Source organism: Seriola aureovittata, chromosome 24 (assembly GCF_021018895.1).
Source record: "Seriola aureovittata isolate HTS-2021-v1 ecotype China chromosome 24, ASM2101889v1, whole genome shotgun sequence".
Classification (NCBI taxonomy): domain Eukaryota; kingdom Metazoa; phylum Chordata; class Actinopteri; order Carangiformes; family Carangidae; genus Seriola; species Seriola aureovittata.
Window position 1 is genome coordinate 5,219,540 of NC_079387.1, and position 26,950 is coordinate 5,246,489.

At 41.0% G+C, this 26,950-nt stretch overlaps 4 protein-coding genes across 4 annotated transcripts in view; 1 reads left to right on the forward strand and 3 right to left on the reverse strand.

The window, feature by feature from the left end:
* Positions 1–6,233, reverse strand: part of creb3l1 (cAMP responsive element binding protein 3-like 1) — a 32,983-nt gene extending 26,750 nt beyond the window's left edge. The window contains exon 1 of the mRNA XM_056370202.1: positions 5,867–6,233. Coding sequence (XP_056226177.1) covers positions 5,867–5,977 — 111 coding nt within the window. The 5' untranslated portion in view covers positions 5,978–6,233. The remainder of the gene's footprint in view (positions 1–5,866) is intronic.
* Positions 6,234–10,931: 4,698 nt separating this feature from the next.
* On the reverse strand, positions 10,932–15,885 carry zgc:110699 (uncharacterized protein LOC325371 homolog). The gene is made up of 8 exons (XM_056370206.1): positions 15,783–15,885; positions 15,572–15,673; positions 14,132–14,188; positions 13,966–14,039; positions 13,322–13,460; positions 12,538–12,631; positions 12,156–12,227; positions 10,932–11,935 (listed from the first exon to the last, which is right to left on the reverse strand). The coding sequence occupies exons 2-8, from the start codon at positions 15,621–15,623 to the stop codon at positions 11,827–11,829; spliced, it is 597 nt and encodes a 198-aa protein (XP_056226181.1). The 5' UTR covers positions 15,624–15,673; positions 15,783–15,885; the 3' UTR covers positions 10,932–11,826.
* Positions 15,886–16,871: 986 nt separating this feature from the next.
* LOC130165189 (NADH-ubiquinone oxidoreductase 75 kDa subunit, mitochondrial-like) lies at positions 16,872–23,180 on the reverse strand. The gene is made up of 19 exons (XM_056370199.1): positions 23,082–23,180; positions 21,963–22,039; positions 21,582–21,673; positions 21,042–21,149; positions 20,803–20,879; positions 20,640–20,721; positions 20,271–20,401; positions 19,974–20,159; positions 19,641–19,775; positions 19,342–19,456; positions 18,994–19,139; positions 18,774–18,902; positions 18,526–18,655; positions 18,276–18,436; positions 18,032–18,186; positions 17,722–17,897; positions 17,493–17,627; positions 17,287–17,359; positions 16,872–17,186 (listed from the first exon to the last, which is right to left on the reverse strand). Exons 2-19 carry the CDS (start codon positions 22,033–22,035, stop codon positions 17,095–17,097), a joined length of 2,196 nt encoding a protein of 731 aa, XP_056226174.1. The 5' UTR covers positions 22,036–22,039; positions 23,082–23,180; the 3' UTR covers positions 16,872–17,094.
* A 435-nt stretch (positions 23,181–23,615) lies between these two features.
* Positions 23,616–26,948, forward strand: unc50 (unc-50 homolog (C. elegans)). The gene is made up of 6 exons (XM_056370205.1): positions 23,616–23,714; positions 24,366–24,637; positions 24,846–24,966; positions 25,051–25,190; positions 25,893–26,000; positions 26,267–26,948. Exons 2-6 carry the CDS (start codon positions 24,370–24,372, stop codon positions 26,401–26,403), a joined length of 774 nt encoding a protein of 257 aa, XP_056226180.1. The 5' UTR covers positions 23,616–23,714; positions 24,366–24,369; the 3' UTR covers positions 26,404–26,948.
* Positions 26,949–26,950: the final 2 nt, after the last annotated feature.

Below are 26,950 nucleotides of genomic sequence, written 5' to 3' on the forward strand. Positions count from 1 at the left end.
GTCGACTGACAGTAATTATTTTGAAAAAAAACTCCTGTTTCAGTCATTTTTTCAATAAAAATTTTCTGGATCCAGCTTCTAAAATGTGATGATTTAGGGCTTTTTTTCATCATACTTGACAGTAAACTGAATACTTTTGGGCTTTAGACTGTGGGTTTGACAAAACTTGCAATTTGAAGAGGTAATCTGGGGCTATGGGAAATGATCACATGCATTTTTCACTATTTTTTTGACATTTTAAAGACAAAATTATTAAGAAATTACTTGATAGCTGCAGCCCTACATTCAATGTTGTAAATGATCAAAAGTAATCTAAAGTATTGATTATGTTTTGGTTAAGTTTGGATAAAACATGCAATAACAGTTGTATAATACTCTAAATCTAGAATATTAAAAGAAAAAAAATTTAATCACAAATAACTGAAATTATCTCACTCCATTGGCAGGTTTTCTAACTGGTTTTTAAATAAGATATCAAAAGTCAGAAACATAAACATTTTTTGCAGTGTAAAATGAAATTGCAATTTTGAGAGACCAGAAAACATCATGTCATTATCTTATAACACTGCCTGCCACAGATAAGAAAATGGCAATGTTCTCGACTGTGTTTGGCTTCATGTGGTGATGTGTGGCTGCAGCGGGTTGGCTGTGTTTGGCTTCACATGAGCTACATTTAAGAGTGAGAGAGGAGGGAACCGAGGTGGTTAGTGTGTCTGTCAGTGTGTGTGTGTGTGTGTGAAGTGAACTGAGCTATAGTTCTCAGTAAAACAGCAGAAGTATTTTTCCTTCTCACACAGTCAGACTAACACACACACGCACACAAACACACATACACACACACACACACACTGCTGCATGCCTGCTCACATTCCTTCTGAAAGCTCAGCAGCCAATCGGCAATGGGCATGCAAATGAGATGGGTGTGTCTTTTTAAAGCTGGAGTACAGGGTCTGAACGGAGAGTAGAATAAAATAGAATAGAATAGAATAGAATATAATATAATAGAATAGAATAAAATAGAATACAATACAATACAATACAATAGAATGAGGAGAACAGCGAGATCAGAACATGACATGTAGACAAAAACATAAAATGGATGCAGGATAAAAAGTATGTGTAGAAGTGTGTGTGTGTGTGTGTGTGTGTGTGTGTGTGTGTGTGTTTGTCAGTAGAAAACTGAGAGAGAACACAGGGAGGTCAAAACACCTCACAGCTTGAACCTCCTGCACTGTCCTTACCTGACCTCACTGTTGCATGTGTGTGTGTATATATGTATATGTGCATCTTCTGATCCAGTTCTATACATTACATAATGACTTACAGCTGAACCGATCAGTCGATTAATTGATTCTTCAAGCGACAGAAGATAATTGCCAACTACTTTGATAGCCAATTAGTAATGAAGTAATTTTTAACTTTTAATCTTCTATCTTTCTATTTGATGCTTTTCATCATGATATATTAGAGTAATATGAATATCTTTGGATTTAGGACGGTGTAAAATTACAGTAGGTATTTTTCATTATTTTCTGACATTTTACAGACAAAAAAGTCAATGGATTGAGAAAATACTGAAAATAATCATCAGCTGAAGCCTGAAGTGAATGTGCACTGTGGTACACTTGTATTATAAGCTCACATCCATACTTTGCTAATTTATGTTCCATTCATACTCAACATGTTTTGAAAATGGCCCTCTGGTGTGGCACACAGTTAATAAAATGTTAAAATGGTGCACAGTGGTTACTATGGTTACAATGGCTTCTGGCCCTGCATGAATTTATGCTCAATAAATCCCATTTCTGGGCCTCAAACATAACAGAGAAGGAAATCAGTCCTAACTGACCCAAAAGTCTCAGAGTAACACTTCTCTTCAACTTTTAAAATCTCATCTTATCTAGAGCTGAAATAATTATGAGAAATAATTGATTGATCAATGTTTTAAATCATTTCAAGGAAAATCAAAACTTTCAAACTTCTCAAGTGAGAGGATTTGCTGCTTTTTTGGATTATGTGGTAGTGAATGGCTGGACAAAAAACGGAATATGAAGATGTCACCTTGGTCTCTGGGAAGCTGCGGTGGCAATTTTTCACAATTATCTCACAGTTTATAGACCAAATGACTAATCTATTTAATCATGAAAATAATTGTTGTTGCAGCCGTACTTTAATTTCCTCCAGGATTTAGGAGACCTACATGCAGAGCAGAGTTCCCGGTAGGAGGTAAATGATGTTATCCATGCATGATCCATGCTGGATGTTGTGGTCAAATGGTCCAGTGCACATGACGCATCGATGCAGATGGATCATGAGAGCAGTCGCGACCTTGAAGCATCTGTACAATTCACAAACTGTGAGCAAGGCATGTTCACAATTCAGTGATGGGATTTACCTCTACTCTGTGGAAAGACAGAAGGTTCATCAGTAACTTTAAAGTGCTACTCTACCACTCTGAGGATATCAAGACCTGCTTTAACCACAGTAATTCTGAGATTCCCACATTAATGGCGCATTTCTCTGTAAAATAATTAGCAGCCATCGGCCCTAATGATAATGATTGACAATTCACTTCATCTTTTTCTTCTTGTCCACACTGACTATTTCTTCAAGGGGTATCTATAGTGCACTGGAGGAGACAAATAAAATTCAAAGCAGGAAGTGTGTGTGAATACTTGCTGTACTGCACCAATGAAAACACTCCCCCCGCATTTAGTCGAACTGTACATATACAGCCTGTTGCACTGCCTCAATAAGCAAAACTGTGCTCTTCACTCATCTGTTCATACTGGCATTTTCCCAACACTGAAGCTGCTATAATCAATATTTTCATATAACAGTGGATGAAATGTGTGTAATGTGAAAGATGTTGTTCATGGTGACGAGCCAACACAGACTCTGCAGGTCCTCTCAACTCTTTGGAGCTTTATAGCATCTTTCCGCTCTTTCTTTGGATTTTATGCCCCAAAACTTTACTGTTCTGGTTCGGCCTCATTGCAAATGATTGTACGCTACCTGTGGAGCAAAACTTTGCATTTGGAGGCTGCGGATGCAAGTTGGTGGTGACATGTAAATAGGCATCTGTTTGCCGATAAGTTCATCATATCAATTTTTGTAAGATGATAAAATGTCAGTGTTGTGTTATGAGCTCATCTCTGATGCACAAATGGCCAAGAAATTTGTTAATGTGGGTTTAAACAAGTAAAATACAATCATCAATATTGAGAAAGGTAAATAGTGAAATAGAAAATAAATCTGGCAAATGTGAGTCAAGAGTTGCACGCTCTTTTACATATTATTACATTGCTAGCCATATAGAAAAATAATGGCGCAATTTCAATAGATTATCTGCTGTCAAAAAGTCAAAGCAGATCATGATCAAGTGTCCACTGTTGAGTTAGAGAGCCACTGAGAGCTGCTCGTATCAACATCCCATCCTTTTCCACACAAATGCAATAAAGAGGATGAACACAAAGTTGGAGATTGATAATGAGGAATAAACATAAATCTCCCTGTCATATAGTTAGTTTTCTGTCCATCAGTGACATCCAGAAGTTAATGATGCTGTGATTCACCATCCATACAACAAAGCTGCAGATTATAGACTGAGGAAAGTTCAAAATTTGGTCCATTCACTGGACTAAAATATGTATAAGTATTGTCTCATCAGCCGTCCTTTCCCATGTCCTCAGTGGTACAGCCCAGCCTAGCGGCTTCACAGCAGAGTGGACTACTTTATTTAGAACAGAGACAGAGGGGTACAAACCACAAGCAGACTGCTTGGCTGACTCACTGACTAGAATAGAGAAAAACTGTTTGAAAAAGAAAAAAAGAGAGAATGACACAGAATGGAAAAGGAGACATTGAGGATAGAATAGAAACAAAGATATTGTACTTCCTACTAACACAGTCACTGGTACTGTGATATTTATCAGAAAACTCTCAATGTGCCGTGGTGAAGCAGTTCTGTCTGTCCTCACTGTTTCCTCAAATTAAGAGTGCAAAGATCGGTCAAGCATGCCGTGCACAGAGGGCATGGCAGTGTACTTTTGGCATTTTGTGGTCGGAGGTGCCCAGCACACCCGCAGTTCTCTGGGAAACAGGGTGGGATGAAAAGGAATAAATTGCCATAAATTATGGGTAGGTAGCAGTCATGTCATCGCAGTTCCATTTTAATTGAGCCTGCATGAAACAATTCCCCATTAACACCCTGTACTATAAGCGGAGAAGTTTGTATTTTTCTTATTTAACACGTGTGTTTCCTGTCGCACCACTGTTGCATCTTCAACCAGCACAGTGAAGATTGTATTGATTAACAAGCATGATTCTGCTCGACCACATCCTGTTGTTCATTATAGCCACGGTTCGTCCTCTACTGAAATTAAAAGACACAATGTCTCAGGTGTTGTGGGAGGTGATGCATGCAGCTGTTGCCCCCAGTAACCTGTTGTTTTTGGATAAGGATATGGAGAGAGAAGTGGTGGGAGCAGGTGGTTTTCGGGGGGGCTCAGAAGATTTAATTGTCATCTGATTTTTCACAGGCTGTACTGTGTGTCTTCTGCCTCTGTAAAGTGTCACCTCGGGAGATTGTTACTGCAAAACTGAGTTATGTGCACATGAAAAGTGTACGATTATTCTGCAGTACCATGGAGCTAGTGGAGCAGGATTTAATTAAGTTAACTGCTGTAGATATGGCACACATGATTGTAAAATGACAGTGTATAAGTGAGATAAAACTTGCATATAAGCAGTTAATAGAAATCAGCAACAGCTAAGTAAAAGTTAGACTTATGAGTTAAGAATTAAAAGGTAGAGGCAATTAAAATATAAGAATAACCACCTTATTTCAATATTATTTGGGGTTGTAATTAGACATTATTCTCATTATCAATGAATCTACCAAACATTGTCTGAATTAATCTATTAAAAAAATGGCCATCACACATTCAAAGAGCTCATGGAGGCATCTTATGTCTCTGTTCTGTGCGTGTGTTAATATTTAAATGATTAATCAATCATCAAAACAGTTGCTGTCAGCTGACTAATCAATTCGTTGACCAATTATTTAAGATCTAATATTAAGTTGATTAAGTTGATACAACATGCCTTAATCCTAATTAAAGTTTGATTAGCAAAAACACTTGACAAGTTAATTGAAAAGTAATGAAGTCTTATATAGGCAATGTATTTACTGCACATTGGTCAATCAATATTTTGAAGCACATACACACACACACACACACACACACACACACACACACACAGAGAGAGAGAGAGAGAGAGAGAGAGAGAGAGAGAGAGAGAGAGAGAGAGAGAGAGAGAGAAAGAGAGAGAGAGAGAGAGAGAGAGAGAGAGAGAGAGACAGTAATAATCAGGTGTGCTGCTGGGGACTGCAACACCTGTCAGCTGAAAACAAACACACACACACTCACACACACACACACACCACACACACACACACACACACACACACACCACACACACACACACACACACACACACACACACACACACACACACACACACACACACACACAGTTAACCAGTATCTCGCCTCCAGCCTCTATGTTCCCAGTCTCACATATTGGTTTACACAATTACACACACACTTACGCACTCAGTGTACGAGCCCCGGATGTCAGTCAGGATCTAATAACTACACCGCCCTCCTGAGGTCCGGCTCCGGGCGGAACAGGCAGGAAAGGTGCGTTTGATTTAAGCGACTTTAAATGCAGGCATCTGACTTCTAGCAAGAAACAGCACAGCTGTGTAGTTCATACGCATCAACATGTAGAGAGTGGGATGAATTAATGACAAGCTAGGGAAAGTCGAGCTATAGGTAAATGCAATTAGCATGAAGACTCACCACATTAGTGAGGAAATCTCCGTCGCTGAGTTCCTCCAGGTCCAACAGGTTGGTGCCTCCGGACGGGTAGAGTTTCTCTGCTGTTAAACTGTCTAAGATAGACTCCATCATGACTGTCTGTGTCTGTGAGGCTCACTGGACTGATGGTCAGTAGCTCTGTAGACTGGCGGTGAACGCAAATCTTAAAATCAACTCATTAAAAACGCAGCGGTTTAGCGTCCTGCCGTTATTTTCACCGTCTGAACGTGTCCAGCTGCTGCTTTTCTTTCACTGACAAAAGTTGAAAAATGTCGAAATTTCACATCCTTCTCCTGCTGTGGCGGAGACGCTGCTATCCATCCAGCTGTGAGCGTGAAGCTGACTCTCCCCCCGCGTGTGCTGTCTCACCCACGCTACAATGAATATTCAGTGAAACCCCGCCCCGTGGCGTCAAATAACGAGCACGCGCATTAGCCTTAATTGTCCTCATTATCATAATTAAGGCCAATTACGTAAGTATACTTTTGAGTTCGTTTCAGAGGGAAATATTGTACTTTTTACTCAATGGTGGAAGAAGCATTTTGGCTTAGGTAAAAGTAGCAAGACCACAATGTAAAAATACTTGATTACAAGTAAAAGTAAAAGCATAAACATTTTACTTCATTAAAAGTACACAGGTTTTGGAAAAAAAGCACTTCAAGTATCAATTGTCAGTGTTTTATTATTATATTATTGGACTTTCTATGGTTTAATCAATAACAATGTCATGTTGAAATATTAATCTGATAAGTAACTAATAACTATAGCTAAATAATGATCTGAACTCCCTCTGACTCTAAGTCAAACAATGAAGTATCAGAAAATAAAGTAAAGTACTTTAAAAGTTTATTGTACAGAATTAGAGTAGATGTACCAAGTTACTTTTCACCATTGTTTTTACTCCAATGTATCTATCTTACATCTCATCAGCCAAAATAGGTGAAAATACCTTTTGGAGTGTACAGAGCCTTTGAGGGCCATGTTTAGTTTATTCATTTGATAGAGTTTTTTCATGTTTATGTGCATGGTTGCTGACTAATATGGCTTCCTGTGACACAGATGGAACTAGGCCCCTCTGAGAGTTATTAGTTCCACCTGGACTTGTCCAAACATCTGCTATAGAAAGGTCAATGGACAGGCAAGGAATGGACAGAGTGCATTGGATGTAATATTACCCCCTATAGGTAAGAGGGAATAATTGCAATTTGATTTAACTTGACATTATAATATGATAATCACAGTCTATGATGATCAGAAAACACTTTAAATGTGGCTCCAGCAACACTGAACAGAGTTACTGCAAACTTTGTTCATATCAATGACAAAAATGAGATTGTGATCTACCTGCACTCATCTTTGAGCCTTGGGAAAGACATATTGTGATATGTGCCTGTGGTGAGGAATGTGTGTGTGAAAGACAGAGAAAAAGACAAGTGGCTAAAGAGACTGTTTTGACACTCCAAGATACTGCCTCCAGCAACAACACACACACACACACACACACACACACACACACACACACACACACACACACACACACACACACACACACACACACACACACACAAGAAGGTGGGAATGAAACAGATATTTCTTCCTCTTCCATGATTACTGAGGCTCACCCCTCTCATTCTGCCCTAGATTGTTTCTCCTCTGAGACACCGAGACAGAGAGACGGAGAGATTGAACTACCTGTACAGCAAGGTGAGAGAAACTGTGTCCATTGTGTTGCAGGTATCAGAGGTGCGTGTGTTTTTGCACTGTAACTCTGACCTGTTACACAATCTGAATTGATTTCAGTGAAAGATGATACAAGTGTTGTTTATTTACTTATTTATATCTTTTAGCCACCAGCATTGCCATCCCTAGAGCCACTCAGTCTGTCAACCATTTTAGTCCAGACTGAAATATATCAACAGCTTGCCATGAAATTTGGCACAGGCATTCATGGTGCCCAGAGGACACATCATTACTGACTTAGGCAATCCCATGACTTCTCCTAAAGCACCACCATGAGGCTGGAATTTTTGGTTTTGTGTGAAATGTCTCAACATTAACTGGATGGATTGCGATGAAATGTTCATGTCCCCCTCAGATGACTTGTAATCCTTTAACTTTTCAACTTGTGGCATCTCCAGGTCCAAATTATGTGTTCCAGTATTTTGGTGTATGACAAAATACTTACAAATTCAATGATATTCCCATCAGTCTGTGCTTTGTGTTTAATGCTGATAGACTGTAAACATGGTAAATATTATATAAAATATAGAATATATATATAAGCTGAGCTGATACTTCTCATTTCTCTCAGATTTTTAAAGCAAATGGAACAGCTGGAAAATGTTTTGGACCTGTTTGGCTGTCGGTTCAGGAGGAGTCCTGCATGGCTCAGCTCTGGGGCCCTCAGCATTTATGCAATTCAGAGGTTTGGAGTCTCAGACTCTACTTAACAAGATCAGAAAACACTTCCAACATTCTTAGCCCCAGAGACTCAGGATTTCATTTGAACCCAAGGCCCCTCAGTGTATTGTTCGATCGAGGTCATTGCAGAGGGTGTGGTAGAGGTGAAAAGACAGAGCTCCTTTGTCATCACAGACTACAGTGATTACCATCAGGCATCTGTGTGTATGTTTTATGTTCCTATTCAAAGCCAGCTGTTACGTAACGATCTCCTGTTACTCTTCAACCTCTTTCCACCTGACTTCTTCTTATTTCCGTCCTTGTTTTTCTTTATCTCTGTTTTCCTTTTCGATCATTCCTGCTTTTTCTGCTTCCACCCCTCCTCTTTACTCCCTCTTTTCTCTATCCACATATCAGTTTACGGAGGTGTCCCACCACAAGGGACAGGATGTCTCTGTATTTCTATCACACATTGTGGTTTTGTGTAACTGTGGTGACCTTCCACTGACTACAGTAATTCTCTCCCTAAACTTGATTAATCCTAATTCACTTTTAAAGGTGCACTGTGGAGTTTTTGACCACCAGTTGCGCTGTGGAGCAATGTTTTCATGAGAGGACGACTATTTTGCTTGTATCACTTGTTGTGGTGGGCGATGTGATAACCAGCAGGACGGTAACGTATGTAGACAGTTGGACAAAATGTAGCAGTTTGCCAGTTAAAGAGGAAAAGAAGAACACTATAAACAGATGTAAAGAACTTACAACACACTTTGTGTTTACAAAAGTTTTATATAAGGCAGGAAATGCTTTCTACAAGTGTTTGTTGAAATGAAAACACTGTGTGGTACCTTTCATTTGAAACCCAAAACAAATATAATGCTATGGTTTTTATTACATCATTTTAATTATTATTTATAGCCTGAGTAGTGAGGATCTGTATCATTAAAGCACACATGCAGTTACCACCTGTCACCAGAGGTGTCGCCAAATTAATCACAACTGAAATCCTAAAGTTGTAATTGTTTTCTTTTTTTGCCACTTGGAAGCAGCAGAACGAGCTGTAAACACATGATCATATTATCACCTTATAAAGTTTTATAACCTGTATTCATGTCACTTCAGCGTGAAATCAACTTGATGGTGTGATGAATGGAAACAAATGGCTGTTGGCAACAAAGGAGAAACTCAATGCAGCTCAGCAGAGCTAAACATCAGTCAGCTTTTATGGAAAGCAAGTAAGGAGGTGCCCACCTCCTCCTGGACATGACAAACAGTCCAGGATGCACAAAGGCTGCATGATAAAGAATTTATGCCATTTTACATACTTAACTTTCACAAGGTAAATAACTGTTAACATTACATTGTATATTAACTGCTGATTCCATGTAAGACCTCAATGTAATTAATGTATTTATTTTATACAAACTTGACTTTTTGTCTGTTTGAATGCAAGAGCTCTCTGATTGGTTGTTCATCTGTTGATGCATGTCTTGAGAGGCAGCTTTCTGATTGGCTGTTGGTGTGATGCTGCAGGTATGACTCATCCTCTATTCCTGACACAGGGTTCTGACCTTTCATTTCCTTGGTGACCGCCGTGATGTCATCACCTCTTGTCGTCATTCATTGTTGTCATCATCCTCTTCTGCCGCCAGCTGTCTGTCTCTCGCATCCACATTGGGGATCGCTGGGTTGACAATTAAGAAGAGCGGTAACATCAAAGCACTGAGGTGGATAAAAACACAGTTTATGTGTCTGTGTGAGTCAATGATGGGTTCACTGTCACCACCAGACAATTAGTCCTTATATCGTCTCTCTATCTCAACCCCTGTGCTGACAGGCGCATTCACAGTAACACCCACTCATGACTGTGAATATAAATTCATACTTTGATATTAATGACCTCTATCTCGAGGCAGTGGTCAGGGCCGGCACAAGACTTTTTGGAGCTCGCAGCATCACTCCCCCCAACCGCACACCTTCACCACAACCACTCAACCTATAGCTGCACCTGAAATATACAGAATAGTATAGTAACTTGTACTAATGTTAGTGTACTGAGAAATAGCAAAATTTAACAGGAGAAGAGAAGCCAAAAGGAGACAGTAAATAACTCGGCCCACCACTGCCTTTTCTACTCCATTACGTCCAATACATGCATGTACTGCTGGCCATAAATATTATCAGAAAAATGGGTTTTAGTGTGAAGAAAATCTGAGTGATTGTGAGTTTGTGTTTGTACATAAAGCTCAGAGCGTGCATGTGGTTGGCTGGCAGGTGGTAGCTGGGTGGAGGAGTTGATGTATAATAAGTAGCGGGCAGACAGGGAGGTATGATGGAGAGTAAGTGCACAGTCAATTTTCCCATAATGTCTTTACAAGTGGCTGGAGATAGAGCAGACTGTATAAACAGTGTCGTCAGACTCAGTGTGGCTGAAACTGAGCAGCTCTTCTTCTTCTTCCTTTCTTTCTTTCTGCTCCTTACAGACAAATAAGATGCCAGAGGAGCCCATTGTTTTCCTTCCCTGTTATAGCCCGTCTTATTTTCTGGCGCTCTTTGTGTTGCTTTTTCCTCTCTGATCATGAAGTTCAGAAGTTCAGAGTGAGCAATGAGGAGAGAGGGATATGCAGGGAGAAAGACAGAAACGGAGTTGAATAACGCCAAGACTGTAATCAAAGCCAGCCTTATTCTTTTCACACTGTTACATCATCTACACACTCATACAACAGGGTCAAGTTTAACTGTCATTTATCTACAGATTGGACAGTTCACTGTTTGGCTTGAAGGATCTGTCTTTAAATTATCATGATGACATCGAACTATATAAATTAACTTGTTTGAAGACAGTGAAGTTGACAGAATATTAGACCCATATGTGATTCTTAAACATCTTAACACGCTGGTGTCACATCCTTCACTTTTCTGTGAAGGTTTTACACAAGTCAGGAATCGGTGCAGGCTTGTCGGCTTCTTCCTCAAACTGGACAAGGGGATCCACATGCATTTGGCCACCTAGTGCATTTGGCATACTGTGAGACTGTGACAAGCCTGCATCTCATGAAATGACAGTTGCTCCCTCTACTGGAGGATCAAACACAGGAGAACACAACCTCCTATGGACATACAGTAATATGCTTAAATGCTTGTAACTGAGCACCACTGTTTAATCATGCTAATGTGCAGCAGCCTGTAAAAAGAGACACATATTTAGCTTCAAGTTAGCTTATTGTATTACTACTGAAACTACAAAGATTTTGTCTTCCAAGTGGATTGATTTGTATGTAAAATTCAACTTAAAAAGGGACATCATCTGTTCTTGGAGGTGTATTTGAGCCACAAAAGAAGCAGTTTCCTTCTCTAATTAACTGCCCCGGACTCTAATCCAGGTTTATTAAGCTGTCTGCTGATTTTCCTCCATAAGAGGAGTCAACATATCTTTTTGTTTCAGTACTATGTGCTGATACCATAAAACCAGTCCGGAACAGACAACACACAAGTTTTCCAAAAATGTCCCACTGTGACTAGAACTGCTTAATTGGCTGTGGTCACCACTGCATGGTCTTCGATCGGGTCAGTTTCCTGGTCAGAGCGTGGCGAACCGTCAGCATGTAGGAGCGACGGTCGGGCAGAGGGCGCTGCTGATCCAACACCAACCTGTCCAACACAACAAACAAAACATCACCAATAATCACCAGTAACTGCCAAACTACGCGACACATCACAAACACTGGAAATGTGCACTTTATACTTTCCAAGCTGCTTCTGGAGTTGTCTCATCACTGTCCACAATTTATTTAATCTTTTCAGCTGTGAGTACACTTAAGTATGTCTCATTATCAGCACTCAGGTTAGATATGATACAGCTGCAACGCACCTAATGAGTTGAAACACTGTTGCTTCCACAGCTGATACAGCTTCAGCTACAGACAGCTCGTTGAAGCCGCACCTACACACACACACACACACAAGCACGCAATTTAATTTCACTTAATTAGCAAAGACAAATACAAGGCACTAGTATTTATCTACTTTACATATAAACATTATATACAGTGTATGTAAGTTACTCCAAACTGAGTGGGAAACTAATTAGATGCACAGTGACTCCATAAACTTGGCATCTTCTTCTTCCCTTTAAAGAATATAAAAATATATAAAGATATACAAGACCAATTAAAAAGTTTTGTATCAGTAGAAACTAATGACTACAGTAGAACGATGCAAACACACACACACACACACACAAACACACAAACCTTAAATCCTTGGCCAGTCTCTGTCCTTCCTCTGTTGTCACCTCCCGCCCTATTTCCAAATCTGCCTTATTGGCTACAAGCACTGTAGGAACAACTGAGACACACACACACACACACACACACACACACACACACACACACACACACACACACACACACAGAGCGTAGACAATAAAACCAAAGTGATGATGCTATCCTGTGTCCTGTTAACACTTGACCTACAGAGCACACGATGGTCTACCAAACATGGAATGTATGTCCACCTCGTGTGTGTGCGTGTGTGTGTGTGTGTGTGTGCGTGTGTGTGTGGAAAGATGACAATAGACAGACGTCAAACAGAGTATGAACAGAGACTCGCTGCACTTTAAGAGCAAACATAGCGAACACACTGTTCCTCTGCAGGTTCAACAGCTCGTGTGTTGGCTTGTTGTCTAAGTTACATTTCATGTCTCCAAGTCATTTTTATACAGAGCATTATACTGTCACTGTCACTGACACTATAATATATAATATAGTTTCTGTCGAGAGGCATCAGAGCTGCAATAATCTTATGGATGGCTTATAGATGTTATAACACATGCAGCATTTATCTTTATGTCATCAAATGAATGACATTAAAGCCCCTATGCACAAGATTTGAAAAGTTTTGACTGCAGCGTCTCCTAGTGGTGCTATTGAAAAAAATAAAAATGAAGACGTCCTGATGCAGGGTGTCACAGTCAGAGGAGGCTTTAGCACCTTTCCTTCAACGTTCCCTCTGTTAATGAGCGAGTTAGTTCCCTACCCAGACTCTGTTTGGTTTGGTCGATGAGTTTTTTGAGTCGTGGGACCTCCAGGAAGGTGAGGCGCTGCGTGATGGAGTAGAGCAGCAGGAAACCGTCAGCCCAGCGGATAGATGACTCCAGAGAGGCCGCAGAGCTCTCCTGGAGGAGATCACGTCTGATAAGTAACCATATGGGAAACACTGACTCACAAAAACATCAGCGAAACGTTGTCAGATTTATTGGCATTAATGAAGGAATAGTTCAACATTGGGGAATATGGTTTATAATATTTCCTCCTTTCACCAGTAGTTACATTATGCTGAACTTAATTAACCGCAAGCTAAAACAATTGGGTTAAAGATGAGGATGAGGTTTTGACTTTGATTAAATTTGACTTGCAAATTAAAGCGCCGCTGATGTTTGTCTGTTTTGTTCGGCCTCCATCAACTCAGAGAAAATTCAACGCAAGAAATCCTGACCTTACCTTTGAGCTAATCATGTTTTATGAATGAGGTTATATTATATATATATTATAACAAACACAACTGTGTTTCATCTCAGTTATAATTCTGCATGACTGGATGCATTGATGCTGATGCCATTTAAACACGTGTTTTGTGCTCTGTGACGCTACAAGGTAGTACAAGTAGAGACCCGAATTTACCTTACAAGCTATATCCAAGATCTCCAGATCAACAGCTTCCTGGTCCACCACCCGACTGCATCTGTAGGTCACCTCTGTGGTACAATAACACACACACACACACACACACAGTCAGAGGTAGAATGACGCAGTAATGTAAGCAAACGCAATTGTGATAAACATTTACCCTTTTTATGGTCGTACTCGCCGATGAAGCGCTTGGTCATGAAACGAACGCACAGTGCTAGAGACAAAAAACAGACTCAGTGACTTGGAGAGTGAACGGCCAAAAGCACAAGCACACACTCACTGAGTAATATTTCTCTTTTATACTGTACAGTTAGACACATGACATTTTATTTACACATTTGCATCTGATCTGTATGTTTATGTGTGTATGTTATGTGTGTGTATATGTTATTGTCGGTTTAAGAGTTTTCCCTGGCTTGTTTAAACAAACAGACAAGAGCTTTCTGTGTGTTTGGGGCGGAAGGCGTTTGGATGGGTTCATGTTTGTTTGACGTCTGTGTCTGTTGTTAGAGAGCTCACTGGATTTCCCTCACGCGGGACACATTAAAAGGTCATTCAGGCCTGTTCAGGTTGTTATTTGAGCCTTTACGGATGAGCTTTCATTCATTCTCAGGACCTACAACTTGTTGTTTACCTCCGTCAAATCACCGCCGCAGACATCACGAGCTGAGGTGTGGTGTCTCTGAGATATCTGCTGTTTAAAGCATCAAAAAAACAAAAAAACAAGTTGTCTGTCTGGAGGCGATGGTTGCTGGTTACTCTGGGCAACCCACAAACCTCAGCTGTCTTCACTAAAACTATGAGTGAAGTAATAGTATATGTGTAAACTGTGGTCAGCTGAGTTGTGTGGTTATTCTGGACAGCGTTTTGGAGCTGGGTTTTGTAAAATGTAATTCCACTCACATCCACTGTGAACTGAGTCTTTAAACCCCTGATGGAAACATTGCTTGCTTACACCTCTCCACATACAACTGTTCCTCTTACACTGATCTGATCCAACAAAATGCATTTCACTCAGAACTCAATTTCCATTTTTGGCAAACTAGGTGACCATCCTGCAGGTGAACACTTTATTTATTGACACTGCAATCTAGCAAACATGTCTGGTATGAAATAAATCTGCTGTAATTCAAGTGTCTAATAAAAACAGTCATATATTCACAGCATTTAAATCCAGGTTATGTGTGTAATCTTTGAGGTGTGGTCATAATGTTAGAGGTTATGTCTGCATTAACCATGCATGAAAAGCACAAAAGTCCCTGCAAAGCGATTTGTCATCCTGATCTGTTTTCCCACCATCCACCATCGGGAGACAGGCAGCGAGGTCACAGACATGGTCGGATATGTTTACGCTTCAACGCTCAGGTATAGGGGTCAACTTCAGACCTGTGCAAGGATTCCATATTAAGTAAAACCTCTTAAACCGAGACCCAAAAACTTGACCCTAAACTTAACCTCCTTTATTTCCTTGAGCTGGATTTTCCCCCCACACGATGAACATGTGACAGCACGTCCAAACATATGCTCTTACATAATCCAAACCATGCCAATTGTGCACCTCTGCCTTCTGGTCTACCTGTATTTGTGTGCAGTTCACCTGTTTTTCCAGTGTTCTGAGCTCCCAGAATGAGGAGTTTAACTGGAACCATTTTCCCGCTGGGCCCACTATTAGTCCACTGTTGGTCCCTGCATGAAAACCCTACAGAGAGGAGCGGAGAGTCAACGTTAAGTCACAATATATTTACACACAAATGATTACGGAGCTATGGAACTATAACTACTACACCGCAGGCTGCAATAATACTGACCTTTACGTAGAAATAACTTCCAGATATAGAGAGGAGTAAAATAATGAACTCAGTGTTCGGTCTCAAGACACTGAGCAGACTGGGAATGAAGGGAAGGGACTGTCTTCTCTCCTTTTCAGTGTGTTTAAGTGTGAGACTCTCTGCTTGTGTTTTGTTTTAAGAGCTCTCTCTCTCCCCCTCTCTCTCTCTCTCTCTCTCTCTCTCTGGGAACACTATATGACAAAAACCATTTGTTTGGAGGAGCCGTGTCCAGCTCCAGACACCAGTATCTCATTCCGGATCCATTCAAGACGCATAAACACACTTTTTAAAAGGGACTTTCAGCGACTTACAATCGCTCTGAAGATTTACCACTTATCCTGAAATGAAGATAAACTCGCTGTGACACCCAGTGTCGCCTCCAAATCAGAAGATTTACTCCCGCCTCGCTGTAATGGTTTTGAGACTCCGCTGAGTGCTGCTGAGCGTTCACAGCTCACTTTCAAATGTCAAGTCAACTGAATATAGGTTTGTTGTTGTGCACCCAAAAACAAAATCAGTGTGTGTGTGTGAGTCTTTAAACTGAAGCTGCACTTTAAGTCATTTAAACCCGTTTGTGAAGAATGATGGGCATTTGCCCCCTCGCCCAACTCACCAGTGAAGCTTTTTACAAATGTATCGTGAAGCCTCTTTTCTTTCAAACAACAACAAACAGTCCGAGGCGAGTGTGACTCACGCAGTGGCCTTGACATTATCTCCTGTGTGTCAGCAGGCCTGGGCTCAAAGCCAGATTAGACCACATTTCATCAGGGATTATTTTTGGCAAAGCTCGCCTGTGTCTTTTAACGTTTGAGGTATAACAGTTTAAAGTGCAATTTATTTTTTGCTGGAGGGGCAGAAGTTTATTTTCACAACCTGTAGATTATTTAGTGTAATACAAAAGCAAGGATGATGTTCCTGGTTTGTATGAACTGCTCTGCTTCTAAGAAATGACACCGAGTACCAAGTGCTCTCCAAATGTTCGCATTAGTTCACGCTGTTCAGAGCAGTGTAAGCAGTGAAGACAAACACTAATATGCAACACAATGACAGAAACCCACTAAACTGGAGTACAGACATTAGTAAGATTTTATTCATATTTCATACGTTTCTCGCTTTTATTCAACAAAGATCGCTCTCGGGGGCGAGAGCGATTTAATTGTGTACAACAAGCACCAAGGACAGCTTTAAGTTAAGGAGCAAGGCTGAGTTTCTTCAGAGAAGAGTGTGTTCTTTCAGCAGATGAGAGTTTTTTTTTTTTTTTGGTTGTTTGTGTGCGGGTGTTACTGGGTGTTCAGCAAACCGATGGCTCGTCGACAGCAGCGGCTCCTTCTGTGATGGCTTTGACACATTTGGCCATCGTCTGCGAAGCCCTGCTGATGGAGTCTGAGCACAGAAAAAAGGAGCAGGGGTTTAAGAAGTTTATTTTACAATTTTTATATGTATGAATTTTTTCCTGTGTATATATAAAAAAAGATACACTTACCTGTCATGTAGAAGTCCTTTGCTGTAAGTTGTGGTGGCACCAGAGGGGCTGCTGTGAGGTCCTGGTTCACTGCCTGAGAGAGTGAGGAAACGGTTGAATGAAGAGATCTGCCTGATAAATCATCTGAGGAATATGTGTGTATTTGTGTGTGTGTGTGTGTGTGTGTGTGTGTGTGTGTGTGTGTGTGTGTGTGTGTGTGTGTGTACCTTGGCAAGTTCATTTGCTTGTTTGAAGTAGTTCGCCTCCTCTACGTCCTCATAACGGACCAGATTAGGAGAAACCTCAGCTAATCTGGATCGGACCTCGTCCATAGAGTCGTAGGGCAGAGTCACACCAGCCAGCTGCAAACACACAGGGACATTTCTTTGGTCAAATTAACTGTTGATTTGCATTAATGAACACTTGTATATTCTATGTGAGCAACTTCCTGCTCACTTCAGACACAGCTCTGATGATCTTCCAGTCCTCTCGGGCCACTCCTGGTGCAGTGACGGCCACCCGGGTTTGTTGGCTCCTGCCTTCAGTGTTGACATAAGTGGCATTTTTCTCTGTGTATGCTGCGCCAGGTAGGATGATGTCTGCCATTGGTGCTCCTACATCACCGTGGTGACCTGGAGGAGTTGAAAACATATATAAATATATTATCAAAAATGAGTGATTTTGGATTCTTACTTTTACTCTCATGTTATCTACTGAATGCCTTGTGTGTGTGTGTGTGTTAATGTGTGTGTGTGTGTGTGTGTACCCTGATAGATGATGAGGCTGTCTTTAGGCAGGTCAGCTCTGGTGATGCAGCCGGCATCAGCTCCCAGCAGGAACAGCACTTTGGGTGGATTCTTCCTGATGGCGTCCACACCGGCCTTGTAACCCAGATCCAATGCTGCCACTTGACTCGCCACTCTGGTTACACACACACACACACACACAGTATGAGCAGGTGGCATCTCCTGTATTTCACTCATAGAGGCTTTAAAACGTTGCCACTGTACCTGTGCAGGACATTAAGGACTTTCCATCCCTCCTCCACTCCACTGCTGGTTCTGGCGTTCTGAGCGATGGTGGAGACGGTGCTCAAAATGGCGGCTCCGTCTTCTCTCTGCAGAGCGCTGCTGCCCACGATCACTACCGGACGCTTAGCAGCTGAAAGGACCTGGAGACAGAGGAAAGGAGAGGAAAAATTAAAATAAAAGTCCTGAGACGTCCAGCTGAGAACTGTCGAACTGTATGTGCGTCCATTACCTGGCAGAAGGGGTGTGTGCCGTTAGCCAGCTCCTTCAGCACTGAAGTGTCCTCTCCCAGGTGGTCGTATGTGTAGCTCAGGTCAACATTGTGACCCACCATGGCAACATGCAGCTCATTATGGAGCCAGCTGCCAGAGGAGGAATACAGGGCAGAAAGTTAGAGTGCAACTTTGTTGGGAAAGGGAGAAAGTAGCTCAGTAACAGTGAGCGAAATATTGACTGTAAAGTGTGATTTCTGGAGTTTACCTCTTGCGGATTCGGGCGTTGAACAGTGGGGCTTCATAACGTGGGTTGGTTCCTATGAGCAGCAGCAGGTCGCAGTCCTCAATGCCGGCGATGCGGGTGTTCAACAGGTAGTTGGAGCGCAGGTCAGTCCTGCAGAGGGAGCAAAAAATAATAACAACACTGTTGGAACACTTCACTTTGTTTAAGCTCATAACCTTCACAAACACATGAGCAGACTCACCCTGCCCCCGCTGTGGGGAAGACCTCCTCGGTGCAGAGGTTTTCTGAGTCGAGTCTGTTGAGGAGGTCTTTGAGGGAGATCAGAGCTTCGGCGTCGGCCATCCCTCCTGCTATGGCTGCGACCTCACTGCCCTGCACGCTCTGCAGCTACACACACACAGACAGGCATTTATGAATACAGGCAAGAAAATGTAATACAACTAAAATGCCAAAGAGGATGCCTCAGCTGTCATTAATGACCTCCAGTAACAGACTGAGACACATTTGGCTCCCTGAAAACAAAAACATGAATATCACCATCTCCCATCAACAACAAACAGGTCACATAAAGAAGCAAACACACACTTACTGCTCCAGCAACACGAGTGAGCGCGTCCTCCCAGGTGGTGGGGGTCAGCTGACCTGAATCATCCTTCACCATCGGCTGGGTCAACCTCTGTCTCTTCAGACCATCATATGCGAACCTGAGGATGCACGTGTTAGAATTGTAGTTCTTTAGTCGAGCTACATAGCAACAGATATAACTTTTTTTACGTGGATTCATTCAATCTGTTTCAATTTTCTTTAATTCACTCTTAACTTCCTTAATTCACTCTGAAACATGTTATCAGGTTTATACTTTCTGCCTTGGGTCTGTCTGTGACTCACCTGGTCTTGTCAGAGATCCATTCTTCGTTGACATCTTCATTCAGCCTGGGCATCACCCTCATTACCTCACCTCCTCTTGTGCTCACCACGATGTTACTGCCCACGGCGTCCAACACGTCGATCGACTCGGTTTTCCTGCAAAGACAGCAGAAGATGAGACCAAAGAAAAAGATACGACAGAATAGGACACAAAGATGAACACGCTAACTTTAAACTGCTAAAACAAATACTTTCCATGTTTTTAAAAAAAAAAAAAAAAGCTCAAATCTGCAGTAACGGACTAATCTGGATAATAGTCCACCAGCTTAACTGAAGTATCAGACTCGTTCCTACCTGGTCTCCCATGGTCGTGCGGTGAAAGCGTAGGGTTTGGACGTGAGCGCTCCAACAGGACAGACATCGATGACGTTCCCCGACAGCTCCGACATGAACATCTTCTCTACATACGTCCCGATCTGCAGGTTGTTTCCTCTTCCTGTTGTTCCCAAGTCTTCAACACCAGCGATCTCACTGGCAAAACTTCAAATAAAAACACACACACAGGAATGAATGAATGAATGAATGAATGAATGAATATGCAGTTAAGAGGATCTCATAAATTTCGCCACTTGAAAAGACCTAAGTACTTACCGGACGCAGCGTGTGCACTGGATGCAGCGGGTCATGATGGTTTTGATGAGAGGTCCAATGTTTTTGTCCTCCACTGCTCTCTTCGCTTCTGAGAAACGACTGCGGTCTGAACCAAACTGCATGGACTGATCCTGGTGACACAGCATACACGCAATTATTCAAAGATTTAGGCACCACAAACTCAATTCCATTCACTTCCATTGTTTTACAGTCACAGCTGATGCCTCAGCAGCAGCAGCAGCAGCAGCAGCTGTGTCTATTTGCATGGCAAGATACCACTAAGGATAAAGGAGAACATATGTTTTTTTTTTTTTTTTTTTTTGTAGGTGAACTGGCCTTTTAACTTCCACAACCTCATCCTTTAGTTACCTGCAGGTCACACTCTCCTCCTTGATCACAGATGGGGCAGTCCAGTGGGTGGTTGGCCAGCAGGAACTCCATCACTCCCTCTCTGAATGCACATTAAGAGTTTATTAACTAAGTTGACATTTTACAAGTTTTCCAAAAGACTGAATCGTATTTGAATTTGTACCTGGCTTTGCGTGTTTTCTCTGAGTTAGTGAGGATGTTCCAACCCTTCATAACGGGCATGGCACACGCTGCTACCGGCTGAGGGCACACGACAGCACACACACACATCAATTAGACATTAACACTGTAAACGTTTACAGCATTTTCTGACCCAAGGCATCTACTGTATCAGTGTTCTTTGTTACAAGTTGAGGCTAGTTCAGCTTAGTGCCTAAGGACAAAACAGATGCACTCTGTTACCTTTGGAGCTTTCTCAATCTCCACCAAACACATACGGCAGTTTCCTGCCACTGAGAGGCGCTCATGGTAACAGAACCTGGGGATCTGGATTCCTACTTTCTCACAGGCCTGAAAGGGAGAGGAAAGAGACATCAAGCAACAACAACAAGTTAGTAAAGCTACACTAATCTATTGTCTTACTGGCCCTACCCAAGTACTTGGTTCACTAACTGATGATACCTAAATAAATGAGGTTCTACCTCGTTATCCAGGCTCCTGAAATATGTTAGTGTTACAATTATCCCTTGAAACATGCCAGTAAGCTTTGGTAACACCAGGTCCTGAATTCTTTATTTTAACAATAAAACATTAATAATGTTGATTGTTTGAATGGCACATAATGTAGCAGATAGATTTTAGAGTAAATTATTGGCAGGACAACACAAATACCCTACAATAATGTCGACTGGTGAATACACGTAGATGCCAGAATCTACAGCACTAACAGACCATATAAAACGTCTGTATTAGCTTGCAGTTAAATAATTTGATGCTTCTTACCTGGAGGACAGTAGTTCCAGGCTCCACCTCCACTGGTTTCCCATCCACAAACACTTCCACCATGTTACTGGCAGCGCGCACTGGAGTACGCACTGAAATTGTAAACAAAAGGACACAGTTGTTGAAATGACCAGAAACTCTACCAATAAAATACATTTAAAATATACTGTTTCCATATAAGTGAGAAAAATGGACCAGAGGTACATCTTGAAATGAAGTAGACCTGCATTTGGTATGAATGTATATAAATATCCTTGGGTTAAATCTAAACTAACAAACATTGTGCTATACTCGAACTAGTGATTTTAAATACCCACACCCTGCACTAAGGAGAAGAACTGCTGTTGGTTACCTTGAGACACACACACATTTAGATCTTACCAGTGCTGGATGGAGCCCGGCTGCCTTTGGCAGCTCCGGCTAGAGCACGGCCGACGATCGGCAGTCGCAACATGACTCTGAATGAAAAACAGAGAGAAAGCAGCCAACATATGAGCTAACCTTTTTCTGACTGATAGCAAAGTGTACATCAGAATCCAAAGAGGGATCAATAGAATGAACTTGTAACAACTAAATTATTAATTAATAACAGTAACAGCCAGTGCTCTTAAGAGGTTTCTATTTTCTATATCACTTAGGTTTTTGTTGTTACACGATAGCTTAAAATTTGGGGTTTTTTCGGTGTTGCTATCTGTACAGTAAAGTAAAACAGTATGTTAATAAATGAGGAGTTTGCAAACTTAAGTATGCTTCTTGTTTCATCAGGGCTACTAAGTATGTCACTAATAACTATACAAAGTGTTGCTACAAGTTTTGAACATTAATATTTACTATTAAAAGTCTTATTAATTCTGATTAAAATCTGATAGCAGATTCAAATAGAATCTTTGGGGGTTCCAGGGTTTACAAAACATTATCAATGTGCTGAATATGAGGTACTAATGAATATTTTTGGGATTGAGGTCTTCAATCCCACATCTGGAACACTTGGAAGTTTCTTCTCCATAGACTGGACAGCCTTAAAAAATTATTAGAAGGTCCAGTGCATTGAGCAAGTCCAGCTAATACTCGAAGCACAGTGACAGCGTACATAACCAGAGATACTGAAGCTTGTGCTACTTAGCATGCTAGCTGTCACTGTCAACAACAACAAGTGTTATTCTCACTCAGACACGTAACGTTTCAAGGAGATAATGCACAGAGGTCAAAAGCAGATTCCCCGAAACATACTGAGATAATAACGCAACTACATATAGTTTTTGTTTTTAAGCAATGTGGACAGGAAAAGGAGCTAAAAGTAGCATGAACCTTCCAATGAGGGCTCCTTTTTGCAGGCTAACAGCGTTAGCTTAGAGAACTACTCAAGGGCACGGGCAGTGCAGTGTTGTCAGAGGGTAACTAAGGGTAATCAGGTCAAACACATAATTTCTCACTGGTCTGCAATTAAATAACATAAAGATTTAAACGTGCGTAAGTGCATTAAGTGTTTCTCGTTCTTACCTTTCGCTATTTGGCCTTCTTGACCAGAACAGCGGTGATGTGAGTTTTACAACCAGTCAAATAGCTATGGCTCTGTTAGCGGAAATAGCGTAGTGTTCTACTTCCGTTTGAAATGAGACCCCAGGTTTCACAATAAAAGTAACACCTTCACACAAAAAATAAACAAAAAGGTGTTTCTCTACCTGAATTAGTATTTAATTTAATAAGCATAATATACAGTTAGCATAAAACTTTCCAACATTTCTTTTATTGGAGAAATTCACTTATTTAACTTCAGTACTAATATTGTATTTGTGCATGTGCGTGTTACTGCACAGTTTATTAGAAATATCAATAAAAATGTGTATAGAGCTGTGTAGAGTGTAAAATTTCATTTAAAATATTTTTGAGGAATATGAATTTGACAGTAACATCCCATATTGTTTACCTGTTGATCTACTAAATTTGTTAATTCGTTTTCACAAAATAGATAGGTTCGGCTTTCACCTTCAACTACATTTCCCACAATGAACCGGGCGTTTACCGGAACTAGCTACGTGTTCATTTTCGCGACGGTTCAGGAAGCGTCTATAAACAGCTACAGAAACGAGCAATAGTTGGTGCTTTCTCCTGTGAAGGAGTACAGCAAAACAGGTAAATATTCTCCAGAACCAAGAAGTGTAATTGTTCAGCTGCTAAACAGTCACTGCTGAGTTTATGCCAGTTGTGTTACAAATGAGACTAACCAGGCCTTCTCATGTTATTAAACTAGTTAGCAACAAGCTAACTGTGGTTGCTAGCGTCCACTTAACTTAAATAAATTAAATATATCAGTGTTTTTCGTGGATGAAACTGATACTGCTCAATAGTTAACCGATGTTATTGGTTTTATAATAACGATTTTGCATACTTTTGAGCTTTTGGGTGTAGCTCAGTTAATGTATAGTTGTAGTGTAGGCTTGCAGTAGCACCCTCTGTTTCTGTGTCATCATGTGTCATTGTTGACTGATCAGTTACAGATGTATTATACATTTAAAAAGGTATATTTTAAATTTTATATTTGTCACTGTAAAGCTTAGGTTGCTCCTCCTCTACAGAGAAATCTTAGACCTAGATAACCTTCAGAATAAAACAAAACACCAGAGAGAAATCAGAACTTTACAAATCTAATAAATCAGACTGCATATGTCGCTCAAGTCTGCCATCTGACATAGTCTCAAAGCTTAATCTACCTATTTTTCTTCTCCTCTACCCTCCATCCTTTCCCCTTCCCCATTCATTGTGCACTTGAAATCTAATTTGCAGCACCATGTTGCCGACCACCTCGCCACACAGCAACGGTGCCCTTGGCTCCAGGGATGCTGCACGCCACACAGCGGGCGCCAAGCGCTACAAGTACCTGCGACGGCTGCTGCATTTCAGACAGATGGACTTTGAGTTTGCCCTGTGGCAAATGCTTTACTTGTTCACATCACCACAGAGGGTCTACCGCAACTTCCACTATAGGAAACAGACCAAAGACCAGTGGGCCAGGGACGATCCTGCTTTCCTGGTCGTGCTCAGCATCTGGCTGTGTGGTGAGTCTGTGCTCATCTGATGGTGCCAATATAAACAAGTCTTGGGAATAATATCTGTCTATTCATTTCCACACCTATTTGTTTTCCCTGTTGGATTATATTTAAAGAAACACTGGTGCATTGTGGTTCATTTGAATTGGTCTTAATGCTGCCAGTTGAATACTGATGTTGTCTCTGATAACTAAACACTGCCTGTATTTATCTGCAGTGTCAACAATAGGCTTTGGTCTGGTGCTGGACATGGGTGTCCTGGAGACTCTGAAACTGCTGTTGTGGGTGGTCTTTGTGGACTGCATAGGAGTCGGTCTGTTCATATCGACACTCATGTGGTGAGTCGCAAGTTGGTCTAGATTACTGTATGAAATGAAAGGAGTTGCAAGAAGTAATTGTTAATTTTCTTTTGTCTTTTCCAGGGTTATCAGCAACAAGTACCTGCTAAAGCAACCCAGCAAAAATTTTGATGTTGAATGGGGCTACGCATTTGATGTTCATCTCAATGCTTTCTACCCACTTCTAGTCATCCTGCATTTTCTGCAGCTCTTCTTCATCAACCGTGAGTAAATTGTGTCTCTGTGAGTTTTTTGAGTATGTCTGAAAGTACATGGTCCAATTTAGTTTTAAATGCAAATTTAAAAGTCCTGAAACCCATTCTTCGTCCACTGTTGACTTTGTTTTCTATATTTCTTTATTTTATATTATGAATAATTTGTAACAATATAGTTGCTCATTAAACTCCCACTAATGAAGACATGCAAAAAACTAACAGATGTGTTCTCTGCAATGACTTGTGTTACAGTTTGTATTTGGACAGTCAGTTGTATGCATAGTTAACTTAAACCTGTTCCATCTGGTGATAGACAAAAACAACACCTCTAACAAAGCCTTAGAAAGTGGAGTGTATCCGTCACACCGTGATGAACCAACACCGACAGAGTCTTGTGACATCTCTTTTAAGCTTATAGGTGCTTTTCACTTCATTTTGAATTTTTCTCCTTTGCTCTCGTGAATGATTCAACCTTCTTTGATATCAGTGGATTATTTAGTGGGTAAACCAGTTTTCGACCATACAAAAATATCTATCCCAAAAAAGTCTAAGAGGACACTGTCTTAAGTTTAGTTAATCAGCTATAAAATTGATACTCACAGTAATCCAGTGTGGCTTAATTTAGAAAGATGTGACAAAAACTACAAAAATGACCCGTTTGGATTAGTTTATCAGATGTTATGTCTGAACTTATTTGTTGTTGTTTTTTAGATATTGTCGTGATAAACTCCGACTGGTTCCTGGGATACTTCGTCGGGAACACTATGTGGCTGATCGCCATCGGTTATTATCTCTACATCACCTTCTTAGGGTACAATGGTAAGCCCCATTCACATTTTAATACAATATATTAAATTACTTTTGACTTTTTCTGTAAAAAAAAATAAGAGCAGAATAGACACTTTCTGCATGTATGCCACCTTTTTGGCAAAACAGGATTTCAGATCAGGTTCATACAATAGCCGGTCACATGTTTGTTTGTTTTGTTTTTTTCAAATTTCCATTTCAATGAGACTTTATAGATGTGTACTGTCAGCACAAAGTGTCTGCTGTCTGTAAACCGTCGTCTTGCGTTATCCTCACAGCTCTACCTTTCCTGAAGAACACGGTGGTGCTGCTCTACCCCTTCGCTCTGCTCGGCCTCATCTACGTCCTCTCTGTCTCTCTGGGCTGGAACTTCACTCAGGCTCTCTGCTGGTTTTACAAGTACCGAGTCCAGTAGAACCGGTTTGTCCCTGAGAGTGGACACTAGTTGCCTCCAGGCCCTCGTCGAAATCTGTTTTCAACTCACGCCTGTGTGACATCAAAACCATTTCCAGCTGCTGTCGGTCAACATCTGGTTGAGATGGACTCTGCCTCTGGTTGACTCTTAGTAAACTTGGACCTCTGGGTTGATTGAAGCTGACTGTTTCTTGACTCTCACTTGATTTTCTGTTTGGCTCTCCTGTTGAGCTGGAGCTCCAAAGTCAGTAAACAGCGATGTGTTTGGACTGGTTGCATAAACAAGGGGACAGATGAGACGCAGCTTTTATTGTTGTTCTTTTTGTATGATTTGTAAATAGTACTCTGGCAGGTTGTAATATATACACAGAGGTTTGTTTCTGAAGAGGTTGCTTTGTTTCTTTGAGTTTTCATAAAAAAAGAAAATGAAAATCCTGCTTATTAAAGAGAAGGAAGGAAAGTAGAGGAATGTGGGAAGCATTTTTTCCTTTTTTCCTTAAAGTGTACATTCCAAAGCACTTTCAATAAAGGGTTTTATTAAATTAAGT